Source organism: Grammomys surdaster, unplaced genomic scaffold (genome assembly GCF_004785775.1).
Source record: "Grammomys surdaster isolate TR1022 unplaced genomic scaffold, NIH_TR_1.0 341, whole genome shotgun sequence".
Classification (NCBI taxonomy): Eukaryota; Metazoa; Chordata; class Mammalia; order Rodentia; family Muridae; genus Grammomys; species Grammomys surdaster.
The window spans coordinates 3,569,807-3,588,830 of NW_021604760.1; the positions used below are offsets into that span (position 1 = coordinate 3,569,807).

General features: G+C 39.0%; 1 protein-coding gene across 4 annotated transcripts in view; it reads right to left on the reverse strand.

The window, feature by feature from the left end:
- Positions 1-19,024, reverse strand: part of Nfia (nuclear factor I A) — a 344,375-nt gene that overhangs the window by 71,268 nt on the left and 254,083 nt on the right. For all 4 annotated transcript variants that reach the window (XM_028778787.1, XM_028778786.1, XM_028778788.1 and 1 more), the window contains exon 7: positions 6,127-6,255. In XM_028778787.1, coding sequence (XP_028634620.1) covers positions 6,127-6,255 — 129 coding nt within the window. The remainder of the gene's footprint in view (positions 1-6,126; positions 6,256-19,024) is intronic.

Below are 19,024 nucleotides of genomic sequence, written 5' to 3' on the forward strand. Positions count from 1 at the left end.
ACACACACACACACACACACACACACACACACACACACACACACACAAATATAAAATGAGTCAGACAAATGCTTGAGGGCTCATGTTCTTAACCTGTGTGTGTATGGATAAGCAAGAGCAGAAGAAACCAGTGAGGAATCAGGCCCAACCCACCGTCAGGAATGAATCTATTCCTACCAATCAGACCTTGACCTTTCTCAGGAGACAATGTTAGTTTATTCTTGAAGGAGCTTCTGACATAATTACCTTGCACTAGACTTCATCTCTTAAATGTACCAGGACCCACACACAGCAACACTGGGGACCAAAGTTCCACCACATAAAACTTTAGGGAACCAACTGAAATCTTTATGATTTTATCCAAATCATAAAGAAGGCTTTTGACTCCTTGATATCATGAGGAGTCATATGGCTATATGGGGGTTGTACAAAATTTGGCAGTACTAAAAGGTCTGCATGACCAACAATTAACTCAAAACCAAACAGGCAATGAGACTAGGTGTTTCTGCAGTGTTTGCCTGGGTCAGTCACGAGACTCTACTGCAGCCTTGGTTCTGAGTGCACATATACTTTCCATATTCCACAGGGCATCCACACCACATAATGCCACACGACGCCATGGGACATCACAGGACACCTGTGAAGGCCACCTGCGACACCTCAGTTCAGAGCTGAGACTATTGAATGCTGTGAATTGAAATGTCTTTACATACAAAGTCTTCTGCTCTTTCAGAAGCAAAATGGTTTGATTATGGGAGACAAAGAATGTTTTTCTACCATTGTTTCTCAGTATGTAGGTATCATATTAATAAATATTTGAATTACATTGAAATATTTGGTTTTAAAAGTTGCGGTTTGAGTTTCCGACTTGAGCTATATAAAAAGTAGTTTAATGACTTCTGGCTTTAAGTTAGGACAAATTTCCTAACAATTTGTGGAATGACATTAAATATATGTATATTATGTATACAGCTATGTGTTTATACATGTGTTTGTATGTATGTGTATGTGTGAGTGTGAGGTAGCATTCTCTGCACTGATAGAAAATAAAATACCTATTCACTCTAAAAATAATGAAGATGCTTTATACCCTGCAGAGTCAAATACTCCACCAAAATTTAATTATATGTGAAAAATTAATAAACATATCTATCTCATGACAAATTTGCTTTGGTCTTTTATATATATTATTTGTTTATATGTTTATTATATTTATGTAATATATATAACATATATTAACAAAAGAATTGTTTTAAATAATTTTTATGGTTTCTCATCAGATACTGTTAGATTTAGGTGTCATTTTATATGTCTACACACCCAAGTTGTATAGAGACTTCTCAGCTAAAAACAGGCTGTGAGTAAAACATGTACCAAAACTGAATCTAGATCCCTAGACAAATTCACCACTTTTGAAGCATCATAGTGAAGAACAAAGGTTTGCTTTTTAGTTATTATGGATAAGCAGCTACATTGTCGTGATTGGATACATTATAATGGTTATGACTTTTGAAGTAATGGTAAAACAATGTCTTGGGAGGCTCGGTATTCAGCTTAAAGTGCCCAGTAAATGTAACAGTGAACAAGGACAAAAATGGCTTCATTGAAATTTAATAACTTTCCTTGTTCCAGGTTATTCCGTTACAATTTAACCTCTTTACTTGATTCTAACTATACAGAGAAATAGGTGTCAAGGCATTATTCCCAGGGTATGGATAGTCCAACTAAGGCCATAAGGCTACGCAATATACCAAAGCCACAAAGAAAGCCACTGCCATAGGGGGGATTAGACTTAGGAAACCACATGCCTCTACCTTTACAATGCACACAGCAAAGTGGTCAGAAGGGCATAAACTAAAACCAATCCTAACATCTAGTACCAAAGACTTACTTAGATCATCACACAGTTTTCTTCAGATGACAGACTGTGCTTGCTATTTCTTCTGAGGCATCGAGAAGTTATCAGAGTGTTTGTGGGGAATGGGGGTGAATATCTTATTTCAGGAGGGGACCAGACATGAACATTAACTAAGAATGGAAGGCAAAGGTAGAGGATGTACAGGCATGTAAAGCTGTGGGAGGCTACAGAGTGGGAGATGCAGGGAGGGTGCAGCTAAGGCGGCTTCATGTCCAAAGAAGCACAAGTTGAGTACCCATAATCTAAAAGCAGCAAGGTTGAGATGTGCAAAGCCCTAGACTTTTTGAACACTAACAGGATTCAAGTTCATCACAGTATATCTGACTGCATATGGTAAAATACTATATAAAATTGCCTAGAGGTTGTGTGTATAAGATATATATTATATATATATATATATGTGTGCAAATATATATGTACATATATATGTATACATATGTATGTGTGTGTGTGTGTATAAAACATGAATGAATCTTGGTGCCATCCCCAAGATACTGCATGATGTATGTGGAAATGTTTGTGAATCCTAATTCCAAACACTTATGGTCTTGAGCATTCTGGATGAAAGACGTTCTGTGTGTATGTAAGCTGGATTTGGGGATGGGTAAGATGCTGATAGGGTGAAGGCTGTAGGGATAGCATGAGAATGTTTTTCAAAACCTGGATGAAAGAATGTTGTCCTACTGTGTGCACGGTCTACTTCCAGATGCTGTGCAACTGACAGCAGACATATGACAGCATTCTCCTCTGACAGTGCACTTCTTTCTAGGTGGAGAATTTCAGAAGTAAACCAAAGCACCAGGGCCACACAGTTGGCATAAATGGTAGCACAGATTCAAATGCTGGCACATTTGACCCTCTAATTTTGGTCCTTAACTTCTGCTTCTGTAAACAGAAGACATTTGTCCCCTCAAAATGTATATGTTGAAATCTTAATTTCAATGAGATAGTATTGGAGGTGGGACATTCAGTAAGAGGCAAAAGCTTCTATGATCTGAAGAGAAACTTCATTAGAAGGTAGGGCCTTTAGGAGTCAATTAGATCAAGAAGGTGTAACCTTCACAGATGGAAGGAGATACCTTGTAATGGAAGCCATAGAGCTGCTTAGCCCCTCTACATGGTGAGAAGCCAGAATCTATAAGCCAGTGTGTGAACCTTTGCCAGACACCAAGTAGGCCATCAGCTTGACTTTGGACTCTCAGCCTCCAGGAATAAAAAGAATTACATTTGTGTTGTATATAGGGTACTCAGTGTTTGGTATTATATTGCAGTAGCCCACATATCTCAGGACAACCATTATGATACCATGTCTCCCTATCAAGGTCCAATTTTTCTATCTTCACTTTGCAGTCTTTACACAGAAAGGTATTCCTGTAAATAAGACCCACCACATCCCCAAATACAATTTAGTCTTGCAGTTGAAAATAGAGCCATCTTTTTGTTGGGCAAAATGAACTTGATTTACTATAGCTTTGTTAAGAGATCAAGCTTCTGGCCTGAGACTGAGATGTCTCATACTCACTAACTGCTACTTGTCATGGGGACGTGTAGGGAAGGCAGCACAAATCTTACAGTCTGGAGTCAATATAGCAGCCTGGTCAATACACCATGTGACCCTGGCAGGAAGGCATTGCATATGCCAGGAGCCCCGCTCCTGTGCTCTCGGAACCTGAGAAAGGACACACATTGGCTGGAGTCTCACAGTGGTAACTTTGCAGAAGCACAGGTATCTGAGGATGCCATCACACGCACATGCTGCTCCCTGATAGTCACATGAACTTTCCAAATGGTTCAGAGGAGAATGGAAGGGAATATAGAGCCCACAGTGACTGCTCCATCCACCCTAAGGGACAGAATCTCAACTTAAAATATCTTAACCAACAAATGCCCTAGGTTGCCTGTCTTAACTCTTAGCAGAGAGATTCTTAGCACAGAGGTGCAACTGAAGGGTATCATCACTCTACTCCAAGGCCTGTGTCAGACCACTGAGGGGTAGGAGAGGGTTAGTGAGGACACTTCCCAGAAAGGAGAACCAAGGGTGCTGGGATTTGTCTTGAATTCTGATGAAAACAAGGAATCTTTGGTGAGCCTCAGTTCTTAAACTAGACTTCTATCTTTTCATATATATATATTATGAATATCAATGCGAGGAGGATGTCGAAGGTTCATGTGTGCTAAGGAAGTCTTCTCCGGCCCAGTGCAGTGTGGGCCATTTTAGCGGAAGTGATTAGTCATCATGTACCTGAGGTAAGTGATAGGCAGCCACAGCATTTCACAGAAACACAGCTTGCAGCCAAGACACACCGTAGGCCCCTTGGTATTTTTTGAATAAGGAATAACACGCATATATTGTTTATGCCCTTTAGAGTTTCCAAAAATACTGTTCTACTGTAATTTTCACATAAGAATGTGAGTTTGAGAGGAAAGGTTCCTTCTCCAATGACATGGCCCCCTTGTACTGGTGAGGACAATGGAAAACCAGAAGGTATACAGGAATGCAGAGACAGCCTCCCCAGCCTTTCTGGTTGCTGCCATGCTGTTTTTCTCCAGCTCCACGGCCCTGTTATACTACAGGGGTTTCCTTTGTTTGGAATAGCTGCCATGCCTATGAATCTGTTAGATTTGACTTCAGTGCTATCCATTCCTTCAAGTCTCCTCGTTTGATACAAAGGGATAGTAGCCTACTACACACCAGCTTTTCTTAATGCTCATTTCCCTTCTCCTGTTCTGCTCTACAAGAGCAGGAAACATTGGCCCCAGTGGCTACACAGAGACATGTACTCAGCAAATCTTTAATGAACAAATGAAGGAAATTCTGCATCCCCCTCCTCTGACATTCATTTAGCATTTGAATATGTTAAACTGACCATAAAAATGATATATAAAATATATATCTTCCTTGGACCATAAATATTCTGACTTAAAATGGTTTCATGCCTCTCATTTCCTGCTATAGTTTAGATGGCTCAACACATGTTAATGATAAGAGGATGTACTACTAGCTAGTTTAATGGCTTATTCAGATGGAAATTCTCATTTCTATATATAATGTATAATATGTCTATACAATATATATATGTGTATATGCACATATGTATATGTACATATGTATATATGTAGATGTATATACATATGTATGGTAAACATCTGTGGTTATATACATGTGTGGGTACACACGTGGAACAATCAGGGATCCTGATGAGAATATTAAGTCAATGACCATATCTCTAAGGATGAAGTAATTTAGTTTCTTGATATAGAAAGCACATTTTTTTTTTTAGTGAGATTTTCACATGTGCTTTGTGTATCCCTCTCAACTACAATATTTCCTTTTTTAGGACTATTACAGTATTCATGAATGGATTCAGATTCATAAACGGATTCATAAATGGGCCTAACATAGGTCAATGCAAGAAAAATCAGTTTCCCCAGTATATGTCAAAGTAGACAAAAGACTGTAACTTTCCAGGGTGCTTTTTGATGTCAGCAGTTGGATAGTGGACCTAAAGGACAATCTGATGGAGGGGTGCAAATGTGGTCACAGTTAGTCATATTCCTACTGTGGGAGTTTTATCAATAAACCAATAAATATTTTCATCTTGCAATAGGAACACGTTAAGTGATTTGCTGACATCCTTTTGGGGTTTAAGGTTTGTCTTTAATGTGGAACACAAATCATATTTCTTGTGGACACATTTAAGTAATAAACTTAAAAGCACATGAGACTGAAGTAAGGAAAACATCGCAATGAAAACCAGACAAACTATCTACCACTTCAAAAGGAGGGAATGAGGAAGACTCGTCAGCACCCTGACGCCAACAACCTCAACACAGAACACCACATATCTGTAGAGATTCAGTAAGGATGGGAGGCCAAAAAAACCATTTGTCACTTGAAAAATAGGTAACTGACCGCATGGAAAAAACACGAACACCTACACACAAGGCATGCACGCATACAGCTTGAGGGTACATTTGATTTTAGCCTACTGCCCCTCAAAAAAGGCTTGTGTCTTTTAACTCTAGAGCAATAGATTGGATGCCAAATCTCTTTGGTCCCTAAAATTCTAAGACTATCCTCGAATATAAGAATTAGATCATTTATTGCCTTGCAATAGTTACAGGGCAGTCCTCACTGTCTCCCCACTTTGATACTTTGACCTGAAGATTATGCTGTAGAGCCTATGGATCTCTGAGGAACAACTCACCTCTGGGTCCTGTAATGACAGGTCGGTGATGCTGTGTGAATGCTGTTCCCAGGGAGGAGGTCTGCGAAGGGGAGGGGCTGCTGAAACCAGACTTCTCAGACTTCTTCAGTGTGGTTGGAGAAGGCATGCCTGGCAAGAAGGGTTGATTGTTGAGGCAACTTTAATCTACAGAGCAACAATTTGTGTGACCAAAAAAGACAACACTTAGAGAGTGGGGGAAAAAAGAAATAAAATGGAATCATCTGTAAATGGAAATTTATATGAAATTGCCTTGAATTTGTCACAGGAACAAATCAGTAACAGAATGGTGCCCCTTTTAGGTGGTTCTGTAGGTTATTTTATTGTTTTAACTCATAGTCCATTTGGGGACAGTTGATCTTCTCTATATGGGAGTTTCTATATCTTGGGTCTTCAGTGTCCTCTGCAAAAGACCTGCATTTTAACATCTCCATATCCAAAGTAGTTCTACTGGGAGGAGGGGGGCCTTTAAGAGGCAGGTCAAGGGGGAAGACTCCTGAGTGGGATCCCGGGATCTGATCCCTTCTTCTCGTGCTCTCTTGCTTTCTAGTTAAAGGAAGTGGTTTTACTTACTATATTCTCCACACTTTGTCACCAAGGACCAGTGATTCTGGGAGGTGTACCTGATTATGAACTAGATTCTCTAGGCCAATATAATTCTCTTATTTCCAAAAGCTCTAATTTTTTTTTTTTGGTACTTGTTAATAGGAACAGAAATCTGACTTGCACAGGCTTCAACTTTTCCAGTGACTCTGTCACGTGTCTGTGACCTTTGGGACCCTGACAAAGGAGGCTGCCTAAGCACACAAAGGCAGCCTCACACACCATCATTTTGTCTTGTCAGTTACCTTATTTCAGCACCAAAGCATTTTTCTACACTTTAAATAATTTAGCTTTTTTAACATAAAAATGCCCTTGATAATAGCAGCTCAGATGTTCTTTCAGTGAATTATTTATAGAACAGGAAAAGATAAAAGTAAAAAAAAAAAAAAACCTTAAAATACAAGCAATTGGGACTGGCTCAGTAAACATGGTCTAACCAATGAAAAGAATACTGTAAAAGAATAACAACATGGGAGATATTTATAATATAATGTTGACTGAAAAGCCAATTACAACATGGGATGTTGTAGTACATCAATCACAGAACGTACAACATAATTTGTGTTATTTTTTTTCTATGCAGAGAAAGAACTGGAAGTTGTGTGTGCACTGTAACCGTGGCTCCCTCAGCGAGTTTAATTTCCCGTGGTTTTCCTGCTTCCTTTTGCTTACTTGCCCTTTGTATGATGAACATATATCACCTTTATGCTAAGAAAATATAAGAAAGGCTTGTCTTAAATAACAGCATTTTTCTACAGTCTCTAGGATTTTCACAACATTTTAATTTAGGAAATGTGTTGGAAAGAAAAATACTGGGAGAATAACAGGAGAACAATTCCTTGTAATGACTAGATTTGTGGTGCTCTCAGCAACTGTGCTGACAGACACAACTGGGAGAGTGCCAGGTAAGACAACAGAAATTTGGACATATAATAAAGGAAATGACATCAAATCTCCATATCACAGGACAAATCTGGGATCTCAAGTTTCCAGCATAAAATTTGTCTGCATTGCATCAGAAAAAGAAAAAAATCATTTAAACGTGTCTACCTATGGCTTTTCCCCTCTGATCTGACAATTACTTGGGCAAACTAGAAAAATAAGTAATTGGTCTATTGATGTATGTAGCTGTCACTGAGTAACTATGAACTATGGTAAGTATCTTTTTATAGACAGAGGCTATACCTAAACATGTCTGTTATTTTTTAAATCAGAGATTAATGTTATTCTATAGCATGATATCCAAATGTGTCTGGGTATGAAGAAGAGATTAATGTTATTCTATAGCATGATATCCAAATGTCTCTGGGTATGAAGTGTGTGTGTTTAGGCCTTCTCTAAGTTCTAAGTTAAATATGTTGATCAAAGATTCTAAAATGTACCAAAGGGTCCCAAAAGATTCATATTCTCTATTCTCTCTCTCTCTCTCTCTCTCTCTCTGTCTCTCTGCTTCCCTCCCTCCCTCCCTCTCTGTCTGTCTCTCCTGTGTGTGAGCTTTAAACTCCAAGTACAGAGTGCACTTTTACCTGTGACTTCACACACAGATGTTTTGATAGAATAAGGTTCATGGTTTTCACCTCAAGAGGAAAGCAAACTACTTAGCACATTTCTAGTGAGATGCAAGCACAGAATAGGTGGCCATGTGGTTTAATGCTATTGATACTCCTAAGTCAAATCCTTTCTGCGTCAATCCCTATTCGATCTGAATCAAAAACAAATTTGTCAGTCCTAGTGGCATTAATTATATTTGCTGAAAAGGCTACAGACCACACCATAATCAGTGTGCTAACAGCTAGGGTACCCTGAGGTCGTAGGTGAACGATCAATGCCAGTGACTGAAGCAAGGTATCATGATTCAACTACAGTGGGGGAAAGGCTTCAAACTAAAAAGTAAAAAATAAAGTATTTAACTGTCCACAAATCTCCCAAGTCATTCAAATCTCTTTTGCACAAAGGAAGTTTTGAGCTACCTACTAGTCTACTCCTTTAAATTCAGGCAGATGCTGGAATTACGTGTTAGGAAAGAATAGCAGTGGAAAATGTCAAAACTTTGAAGACTGAAGGTTTTATTTCAGTCTTTTGAACAACGGAATCATTGTTGGAATCATGGTATTGAACCAACTTTATTGAAGGGAGCAAGTGACTGACTCAAGAAAGCTGTGACTTCTTCTGAGTGTTCATTGTCTCCCTCAGTGCTTGGTGAGTAAAAATGGAACTTTAAGTACGACTTGCACAGTAACACGTAGAGAATGATTAAGTTGCTAAGTGGTTTTTAAGAAATAGCAAAGTATGGGCTTTAGAGGAGGCCAGTGGTGCTGTTATAAAGGCCAGAAGTACTGTTATTGAAGCATGAGACTCTGCATCCAAAACCCAAGAACCTACGTAAGCCCAGCATGCTTAGTCCCTGCCCTCCTGTGACAGGGGGAAGCTATACATGCTTAGTCCTGTGCAAGCATATACATGTATATGCAACACCCATGGCAGGAGCTTGTATGCTGGCTAGCCTAGGTCACATAGTATAGCAGCTTAAACAGTGAGAGACCCTGCCTAAAAAACAAGGTGGGAGGTCTAACCTCTACATACATACTGCAGTGTGAATGAACACACACACACACACACACACACACACACACACACACACACACTTTGAACCCTCCTTGAAAGAGTTAAAGAGGAAAGAGGCATAGTCAGCAGGTAAGAACAACATGCCAGACTATGTCTAATCTTCTAAATTTATCACAGTCTAGTAATGTGAACCCTAAGGCTGTCATGAAGCTCAAAATTACTTTGTGTTTTCAATTTTTAAAGACTTATATTGAGCCCATTTCCTTGTTATATACTTTAATATTTTTCTACATGCATAATGTATGTTTTGGTTAATTTGTTTTGTATATTTAATTAACCAGATGAAATTTCAAAATGCAAGTAAAATGCTCTATGTTAAAAGCTAGGGAACATCTACCTCAACTTTTGCTTTAGAAATAGTTTTGGCTTTTGCACATTACTTTGAAATTAACTCCTTGTTAAAGCTTCTTTTACTAATTATCTATGGACCAGGGTTATATAATTACTGTACAAATAATAACTGGTAGGGATTTCTGTTAACGAACCAAATCTTTAATTTTAGTGTACTATCTAGAGTAATAAGACTTTAGGAAAGCCAAAACCTTGGTATTAAGCCAGAATGTTGAATTCTGCCAATAACCATGAAGACTTGAAGGAGGACCCTAAGCTCCAGATATGGCTACAGATGGAACAAGACCCTGCTGACATCCTTGGGAGAGACCTGAGCACCTGGTACTGAGACTGCTGACCATGGAAGTGGGACATACAAAATGTATGTTGCTTTCAGTTGCTAAGTATGTGACAACTTGTCACCTGCAATAAGAACCACAGGATTTTCGAATTATGTATAGCAACACCTGCTATACACACTCGCTAGATTTCAAGAAGTCTCCATTATTTTTACCTAACTAATCCTAAATTGTAAGGTTTTCCTCTAGGATACATTTTTATTCAGAGAAAATGACACCACCTCATACAAAGGGGGCTAGGCTATAATTTTCTTGGGGTGGGAGGAAGAGAGGTATAATTAGCAGTTATTTTTTTAAAAGATTAAACATGTCTGGAAATTGTTATTTTCTCCTGATTCTTCTAAGAAATAGCTTTCAACAAATAAGATTAGATGATATTTAATTCATTAATTCTTAGGTTCTCCTAGAGAAATTAAGATTTACTTTTAGTTATGAAAAAAGAAAATAGGAGAATCATAATTTTAACTATTCTATCCCCAGATTATAGGCTTTACCATAGACTTCGATCAAGAACTTTACAGTAGAAGCTGAGAAAGAATTGCTGCAGGCACTAGAAAGTTTTCACTACTTAAGAAGCCTCCAAGGGCCACTTTCAGGAATTATAGGAGCAATAGAGGCGAGGAAGGGCAAACAATAAACCTAAATTTTCCAATGAGAAATGAATATTTAATTTAATTAATTTATTTTTTGTGTATGAATGTTTTGTCTGAGTATATATAAGTGGACCACATGTGTGCCTGGTGCTGTGGAGGTCAGAAGAGGCCTTTAGAGTCCCTGGAACTGGATTTATAGATGGCTGGGAACCACTGTATGAGTGCTTGGAATTGGACCCAGGTCCTCTTCAAGAGCAACAAGTGCTCTTAACCAATGAGCCATACCTACTGTCCCTGGACAGACATTTTAAAAGGACACTAAGGCAAGGGAGTGCCACTTCTTACTTCATCAAAGAGCTAGTAAAGATGTCATTTTTTTCTCTGACAGTTGCCCAGGTACAGCCTACGGGAAACCTTGTCTCATATGCCCATTGCTGGAGTTTGGGACATGAAATTCAAATTCCTTTCTTCCAAGTGTCATAACTGACACAGGAGATTGAGTTTCAGGGACTGTCTTTAACAGCCACAGAGTGTTTGAGAGAAAATAAAAGAACAAGTCACTTTGCCCTTTAGCTTTAAGCTCAGTATGAAGTGGGTCAGAAGAGCTCCCCAAATGCTGTGGTGTACATGAGTGGTTCTCCACCATCCTAATGCTGGGACCCTTTACTACAGTTCCTCATATTGTAGTGGCTCCCTCGACCATAAAATTGTTTTCATTGTTATTTCATAATTATAATTTTGCTTCTGTTATGAATTACAATGTAAACAACTGTGTCTTCTGACAGTCTTAGGAGAGCCCTGTGAAAGGGTTGTTAACTCCCAAGAGGGTTACGACCCACAGTTTTAGAACCACTGGTTTATATGGTATTTGACACATCCTGACTTTTCTCTTCTTTATTGTCAGCTTCTAATCCCCAGTGACTAGCTATATGATGTTTCTCACTCCAGGTCAGGATTACTCCAAGCCTAAAGGTTTCCAGATTCCTTCACTTCCTGACTCAGTAGACACCTGGTAAGATCAAATTCCTGTATATTAACCATTTCCATAAATCAACAGAAAACAATGAAGCTATAAATTGGAGAGTACCTACTATGTGCTGTGTACTTATAAATATCTTGATTCCTTACATTTTAATTTCAGATATATGGGTATTATCCTTGCCTACCTACAATCTAACACAGCGGGTGTTAGAGATTAAGGGATGTTAAGAAATTTACTCAAGCTCATGCCTACTGATGGCATTTTAACACCCAGGTCTTGACAACTTTCTGGACAGTCAGGCTGGACAGAATTTGATTGTAGCCTCGTCAGATAGAGTAAAGATCTGCTAAGGTAAAGTTATTTGTAGACTCAAAGCAATTTAAGTTAAGCAGCTATGATTTCTGCTTCTTGAAAATCGAGATGAATATTAACATTCCAGAGTACAGAGGATCATGGGTAATTGAACCTGCAATAAGCAAAACAATAGGCTAGGTCTGCCATAAATAAAGACAGGAAGGAGGCATGGAGAACTTTCTGTAGGTGGGAGCAAGCCAAACATGCTTGAGAATAGTCCAGTAGGTTCAAGGCTGGCTCAGAGAGAGGATGCCTATGGGGTTAAAGACTGAGAAGATGAGGGGACACAGCTAAGTAGGTACAGAAGCCTGGATTTGAACTCACAGCCAAAGCTCTTTCTCCTTTCTGTACAACACTCTTTTAAGAATTGTGCATATTCATTCCCTCTCCATCCAAGACTCCCACCCTTCCTTTCCTTTCTATGTCGCAAGGTTGGCCTAAAATTCCTGATCCTCCTGTCTCAGTCCTGAGTGCTGAGATTAGAGGTGTATAATAGGAGTATATACTGAAAGAAAGGTGCTGTTTATTTCTCTGAGTGATATCTCTCAGGATCAGTGTGTCAGGGGCTGGATTAAGGGACAATGAAGAACTTTTCTTCGTGTAAATGTTGTTAACCACTCTTATGATTGGCCTCCTACAGGCAGGCACTTAGATTACACCTTCCAGGTGGAAGTATGGGAAACAGAAAGTTACCCCAGTATCATTTTCACTGATATTTCACAAGCCCAGGATGAAATCGTGGACTCATCTCCCCAACTGCGGGATTATAAAACAGTCTATGCTCTGCCCCTGGCAAGAACAGGGCCTTTCTAGAACTATGCAACTATTCCACATGATTTTACCTGCTTTAACAACCATGGTGCTAAATGCAGGTGCGAAATGCCTAGACTAATGACCACTTTAGGAAACTGCTCTAGTAGCTGTAAACATACAGTATGTGACATGAGGAGGTAGCTGAAGATGCTGTACATTTCTTAAATATTTTAGTAATAATAAAAAGCATTAGAGTTCACTGTAACATAACTTACTATAATTAGCATACTAGGAAATTGAAAGGTAAAACATTTGGCTGTTAGCTCGTTTCAGTGAATAAAAATATCTAGACATCATTTTTATGATGAGAATACACTGAAAATTAAAAAGCTTCTTAAGTCTATCCTTCCTATCCTGTATGCAACCATTTAAAGGAACTACAAGGAAACTTCTGGAAGTATTACCACACTATAAAGATGTCTAGGCTGTTTAAAAGACTTGGGTACATAGTGATTTCTTCAGGGTTTTGTTGTTGTTGTTGTTTGTGCTTTTTTTCTGAAAAGGGAGTATGGAGGAAATCATTACAGATCATTTTAGGGGAAGAAGTAATAAATCTCTGATGTACCCCAAGTGTTCTCATGTGAGTAGGCAGAGCTATGTACAGCCTAGGAGGATCAACCTAGACACAAGGAAAATGCCACCTGAAAACCTGCTTCCTTGGGCAGCTTGAAGTCACTTCCTCTTTCTTAAAACAACAACAAAGCAATCAAACAAAACAAAACAACAACAATAACAACAAATCCACAGAGCCATAAAAACACAGCCTAGCAATAGGACAAGAACAAACGAACTGTGTGTCATGCTTCCTATGTGTCCATGAGATAGTGTATTCTCTAGTTTTTCTGTGTTGAGCACTGGCTCAACACAACAATCACTGCCATTCACAGGACTGTGAGTAAAGAAAAAAAATGCATGAGGCTAACAAATGATTTTTTGCAAAAAAAAACCTCATAATCAATGTAACATGGTTAAACATTTTCTTCATTCTGCTTAGATATACAGCTACAAAAGTCAATAGTCACACCTATGTTTGGTTTGCATTTGCCTTGCCCAGTGTGGTAGATGCTAGCCTCATGAAGCTACTCCAGTGCACATGCATCCAATTACAAATTCCATCACCCAGCACCACCACAGTTTGAGTGTCCAGAGCCATGTGTGACTGATGGTCACAGCACCTCACAGAGGAGATTCGTGTGCGGGCACAGAGGTGAATATTCCCTGGATCAGCTCTTGTGTATGCAGTGGCAACTAACTTCCTGCCTTCTCATCCTCTTGGACAGTAGTGGCAACTTTGCTTCTATGGATTGTGAAAGACAGGCACGTGAAGATCATGTGTACTCTCTAAAAGCAAAGCCTGTGTACAGTCTGAAAGGGTGGGAAACCCAAAGGCTTTACTTCTCACCTACATGAAGCCACAGGCAACACAGTGCTGCTTCATCAACATCCTTACTGATGTTTGTTTTCTGAGCAAATAACACTAGCCCCAGTGATGTGAACTTAAGTGTTTACTAAAATATGTCTCTACCTGTCACTTAAACCATGATCAAATACTTGGGATTTGAGGGTTCCATTGGTGAAATTTAATCCGAAGGATGCATGGAGTAACGGCAGCAGGAGGGCCCTATTTACCTTAACATCTCTTGGACACATGGCAAGCACCTATCACTTTATTTGAAATGAAAATTTTGAAGCTGATTGAAACATTTCATAAGGGAAAGAGAATATAATTTTAGGCCTCTTCAAATTGCTTGAACTGTGAAATCATGTAATAAACACAAGAAAAGGTTCTGTCAGCGAGAATCTTAGCTTGGTATAGTCAGCATTTTCTTGCTAAACCTTATTACGGCAAAGCATTTGATGCTTCGTCTCTGTTCTTGCTCATCTCCACAAATAAACTACGTTGACCTCCACCTGTTACATAGTGAAATCTGCCTGCCATCCTTCAATAAGCCTCTTCTGTACCCTGAAAGGCCTTTGAGTCACTGAGAGAGTGAGAAGATAGACTTGTGCAGTAAATTGTGCTGATATCTCTTTATAACTATTCAGCAATTCATAGTTCAAGATGGAGCTATATGGTAACAGAAAATGGATTTTTTTAAAAAGTCAGTGCTTATGAATGTTGGAAAGAGGCAATGCATTTCATCATTTGGACACAGAATTTTTTCACAGAAAGTTTCTCTCTTAAGCTATTATTTAATGCAGACAACTTCTAGGCCACCCCTTTTAGGAAAATCTGACTATACATTGTGCCAACATTTCAGGTGAGCCCAAAGACCATTTCAAAGCTTAAAAATATTTTGAGTTCAAGAATACTTATGACACTGATATTTTGCAAACAAAACAAAGCACCTTATCTCAAAAACACCTTCATACTTGTAAAAATGCCACAGAATTATTAGCAGTATTCAGACATTCAAAGATCAAAAGAAATTCCTATACCAATCAGACAAACACATGAGTCATCACAGCATGGCACCTTGCTGGCTCGCCTTTCCTTTCTAACAACAGTGACATATCAAACAGAGTGAGTTGCATTTCTAGTGATTAATGCGGCATTCGACAGAGGAAGGGTGTCTGTCTAATTACATTACACACTTATCTGTGAGGGATCAGCCGCATGTTTCTGCTCTCTGTCATTCTTTGTGACAACATAATGATAGATCCGTTTACTTACGAGTGCAGTTATTAAAAACCGTGCTGTTTTCTTAACTGTCTTCATGTCTTGGAAATATTTTATTAAAAATTACTTATCTGACACTAAGGGTAAATGCTTGGCAGAGCTTTGCATATCAATTAAGAAAATGAGTCAGTTCCATTCAATCAGTGTCTCTGTTGAGTGTCGCATTCGAGTTCAGTGAAACTTGCTTCTCCATGAAGCTTTGATTTGGGAGCTAGTGACTCACCCTCTCCCCCAACTTGTCTTATTTATCCAAATTTTAAAGTTTGGTTTTTGCTTAAACTAAAAACTGCTCATGGCCGACATTTTCTCTGGAGTCATGATTTAACACTTGTTTTTCACATTCACACCTTTTTTGGAAACTCAACACAAGGATCCAATTTTAAGCAGACAACTCCCCACAGGCCAATCAGAATGGGTTGCTAGCTGTGCACCATCGTTCACAGCTTTTTCTACTCATGGGATGAACTTTATCCAGCACTTGTGAGGAAAAGGTCTTCATACAGGCTAAAAATCAACAAAGCAAATGACACTGGGCACTACAAGTGGCTATCTTCCAGCAGAGTGACTACTACATGTGTCAAAGAAGACAAGCCAGCCTCCTCCATCATTCCTTCCACTCACTGAGTCACATGACAGTGGCTTCTAACTTGCCCTTGATGGTGAAAAACAGCTAAATATGAGTATTGGATTTAAGTACTTCCTGTTCTGTGCAAATTTATCACCAGCTCTGGTGTTACTCAAGACAACCATCACTCAACTCAAACAGTAGTGACCTGCAACCAGCCATTTCTCTGCAAAGTCTCCTAATGTGTGGCCAAGACAAAAACTGATGTAAATTACATTTAATGAATATGTGCTATGAAAGTTTTTTCCCTTGTCAACTAAAGGCATCTTAAGCCTCCAGTGCTGATAGACAGACTAAAAAATGTAAGCATACCAAAGGAGAAAAACTACTACTCAAGTCTTTTGAGGATAAAATTTCTGAAGGAAGAAAAAAACCCACCCACTGATTGAAAGAACTTTTCAAATTAGAAGCAGGTGTCATCACCACAAAATGACAAATATCAAATAATAACTGGACCTGAAACGCGTTGAACTTTCCTTACTTCTTTTAATCCTCCACGTATTGTGGCATCCAATTGGATATTAGAACACGCAGTGTGGCTTATCTAAGAGCCTCAGGTGTGCTGGAAGGCAAGCAAGACATGTTCACCAATGCTCTCTCCACGCTGTTCACAACATGGCTGAAGAGCAGACGATGTGTTCTGACTGTCATCAAGTCCAAGTAACTCTGGTATTTGGAAGTCATTAGCGATGGAAGTTGGTGATAGCCAAGCAATTCCTAGGTTAGGCTTGCTAACAGGGCAAAAGTGATGGGCATCACATAGGACACTCAGATAAGGAGCTGATGCTCTTACAAGTTCTAACGTGTTCAATGCATTTCTACCTATGCCAATGGGAACTTTAATCCATCCCTCATTATATATACAGTGGGAGGTGCCACGAAATTGGAATTACTCAAAATAAAGCACAAGAAGAGACAAGGCCCTCATCCAAACATGGGTGCTCAGGAGCATGGTTTGAGTGAGTCCTGAACATCATCAGTGGCTGGTGGCACTCACTCTCCACCGTGATGCAAGGCCCTGGACCAAGAGCAAGTCCTCGCACCAAAGAAATCAGAGAAGCAAGAATCATAGTAGCCCTAGATTTAAGAATCCAAAAGCTTCAGACAGGCTTTTAGTTTGTGAGAGATATAGGGAGGGGATCTGCAATCCTTGGTTCTGACATAGCAACGAGCTGCTTTTAACATGCAACATCATTTCCATTTCAGGTCAATTTTTCACCTCTAAGAGATGCTGTAAAATGAGGGGATTCCTATATGCTTGATATCCCCCCTCTCATTTGAGAGACACACATCGTGATCAGGGCTGGAGGGAACCTCTCCATTGGAGCACTAGGAGTGCTGTTCAGGAGTTAATCAGGGCTCATCTCTGCTTTACGATGTGCATATGAGCACTTCCCAGAATCTCCTAGGACACACTTCACCCATCATCTCCAAATGGGTGCCATGTCTTTTATTAATTGATGAGTTTATGATGTTACTGAAGCCTGTGGACGGATGGAGTTGGATGAATTATTGTAATCGTGTACAGGAAAAGAGGGGTCGAGCACACAGGCCCATCAGAAGCTGACACCCCAAACAGAGAGACAGGACTGTATGGATCCAAAGACTTCCTTCTTCCTGTCTTCCCATTCCTCACAGAAAAGATTCTTGCTCTGGAGTATTAAAGAACTACTTTATTAAAAAGCACCAGTGGCCTTTATTGCTACACAAACTACAGCATTAAACTCAATCATTTAATATTTAGGTAGATTCATTAATATAATAGAGAAACAGAAGGTAGGTGAAAGAGAAATCAGCCTGTAAATACAACCATAAATGATCTGGGATCTGATCACTTTTTAAATAAATTAAATGGGTATATGTGAAATAAAAGACATATATGTTTAGCTCACATGTATGCATGTATGATGTATGTATGTATGCATATACATATAGTTGAGAATAATATGTATTGCCATTAGCTACCACTGTTACTTATAAAACACTTATATATTTAAAATTCTAGCAGCATTCTAGTGACAAAATATTAGCCAATATATCTTCTTTATTAATTAAATTATAGCCTGGATCATATCTGTATTATGTTCATACAGTCAAGAACACAGGATTACTACTTAAAGAGATTTTTCTTTTTATATGAAAGATTTAAACCATGTTGTCTAGTTTTTATATGAAAAATTTAAACTACCTTGTAGTAGTTCAAGAAAATTTTAACAATATCTAACAGATAATACAAAATATCATTTCTGCAATAATTCTGATCTATCATGTACTTCTATCTGTCTACTCTTTATACATCCATAAGTCAAAAGTCTGTGGTTTATTAAGACAGGGAGATTTTGGTTCATATGAGGGATAATATCTTTTGCTAGATCAGAATGGTCCCAGCTCATGTACTTCCAGTGGCATCCCTAGAGTGCATGCCATCTGCATGCTTTTTAGGGATAGGCAGGTCATACTTGACTGTTGGGAAGAGAAGGACACAGGGACCAGGCTTCACTGCTGCCCCAGTAGTCATTGGAGGGCTGGTATACAGTATCTTCTCAACAAGTGCAGTGGGAGATTGAGGCCCAAGCCAATCAGTAAACCCCCAAACTGTGCTGCTGTTTGCCCTCCCCATCAGTCTCCTTTAACTCTTCATGCCTTTGCCCCTAGTGAGTTTCTTCTCTTAGAAGCCAGCCTCAACCTTTTATATTTTCTATTTCACCTTCCACTTTGCACAGAGCTTTGCACATCATACTTTCAGAGGTGTACAATGAGTTTGCCATCAAATTTCATAGTATCATCCCTCATAGAACACTTCAAAACTTTTCCAGTATTCACCAGAAGACATGCAAACTATTTCACCAAAGCTCTATGGCTTCTTAAGTATACTTCATATATACTGAAGACATGCCATGGATAATGACAGATACA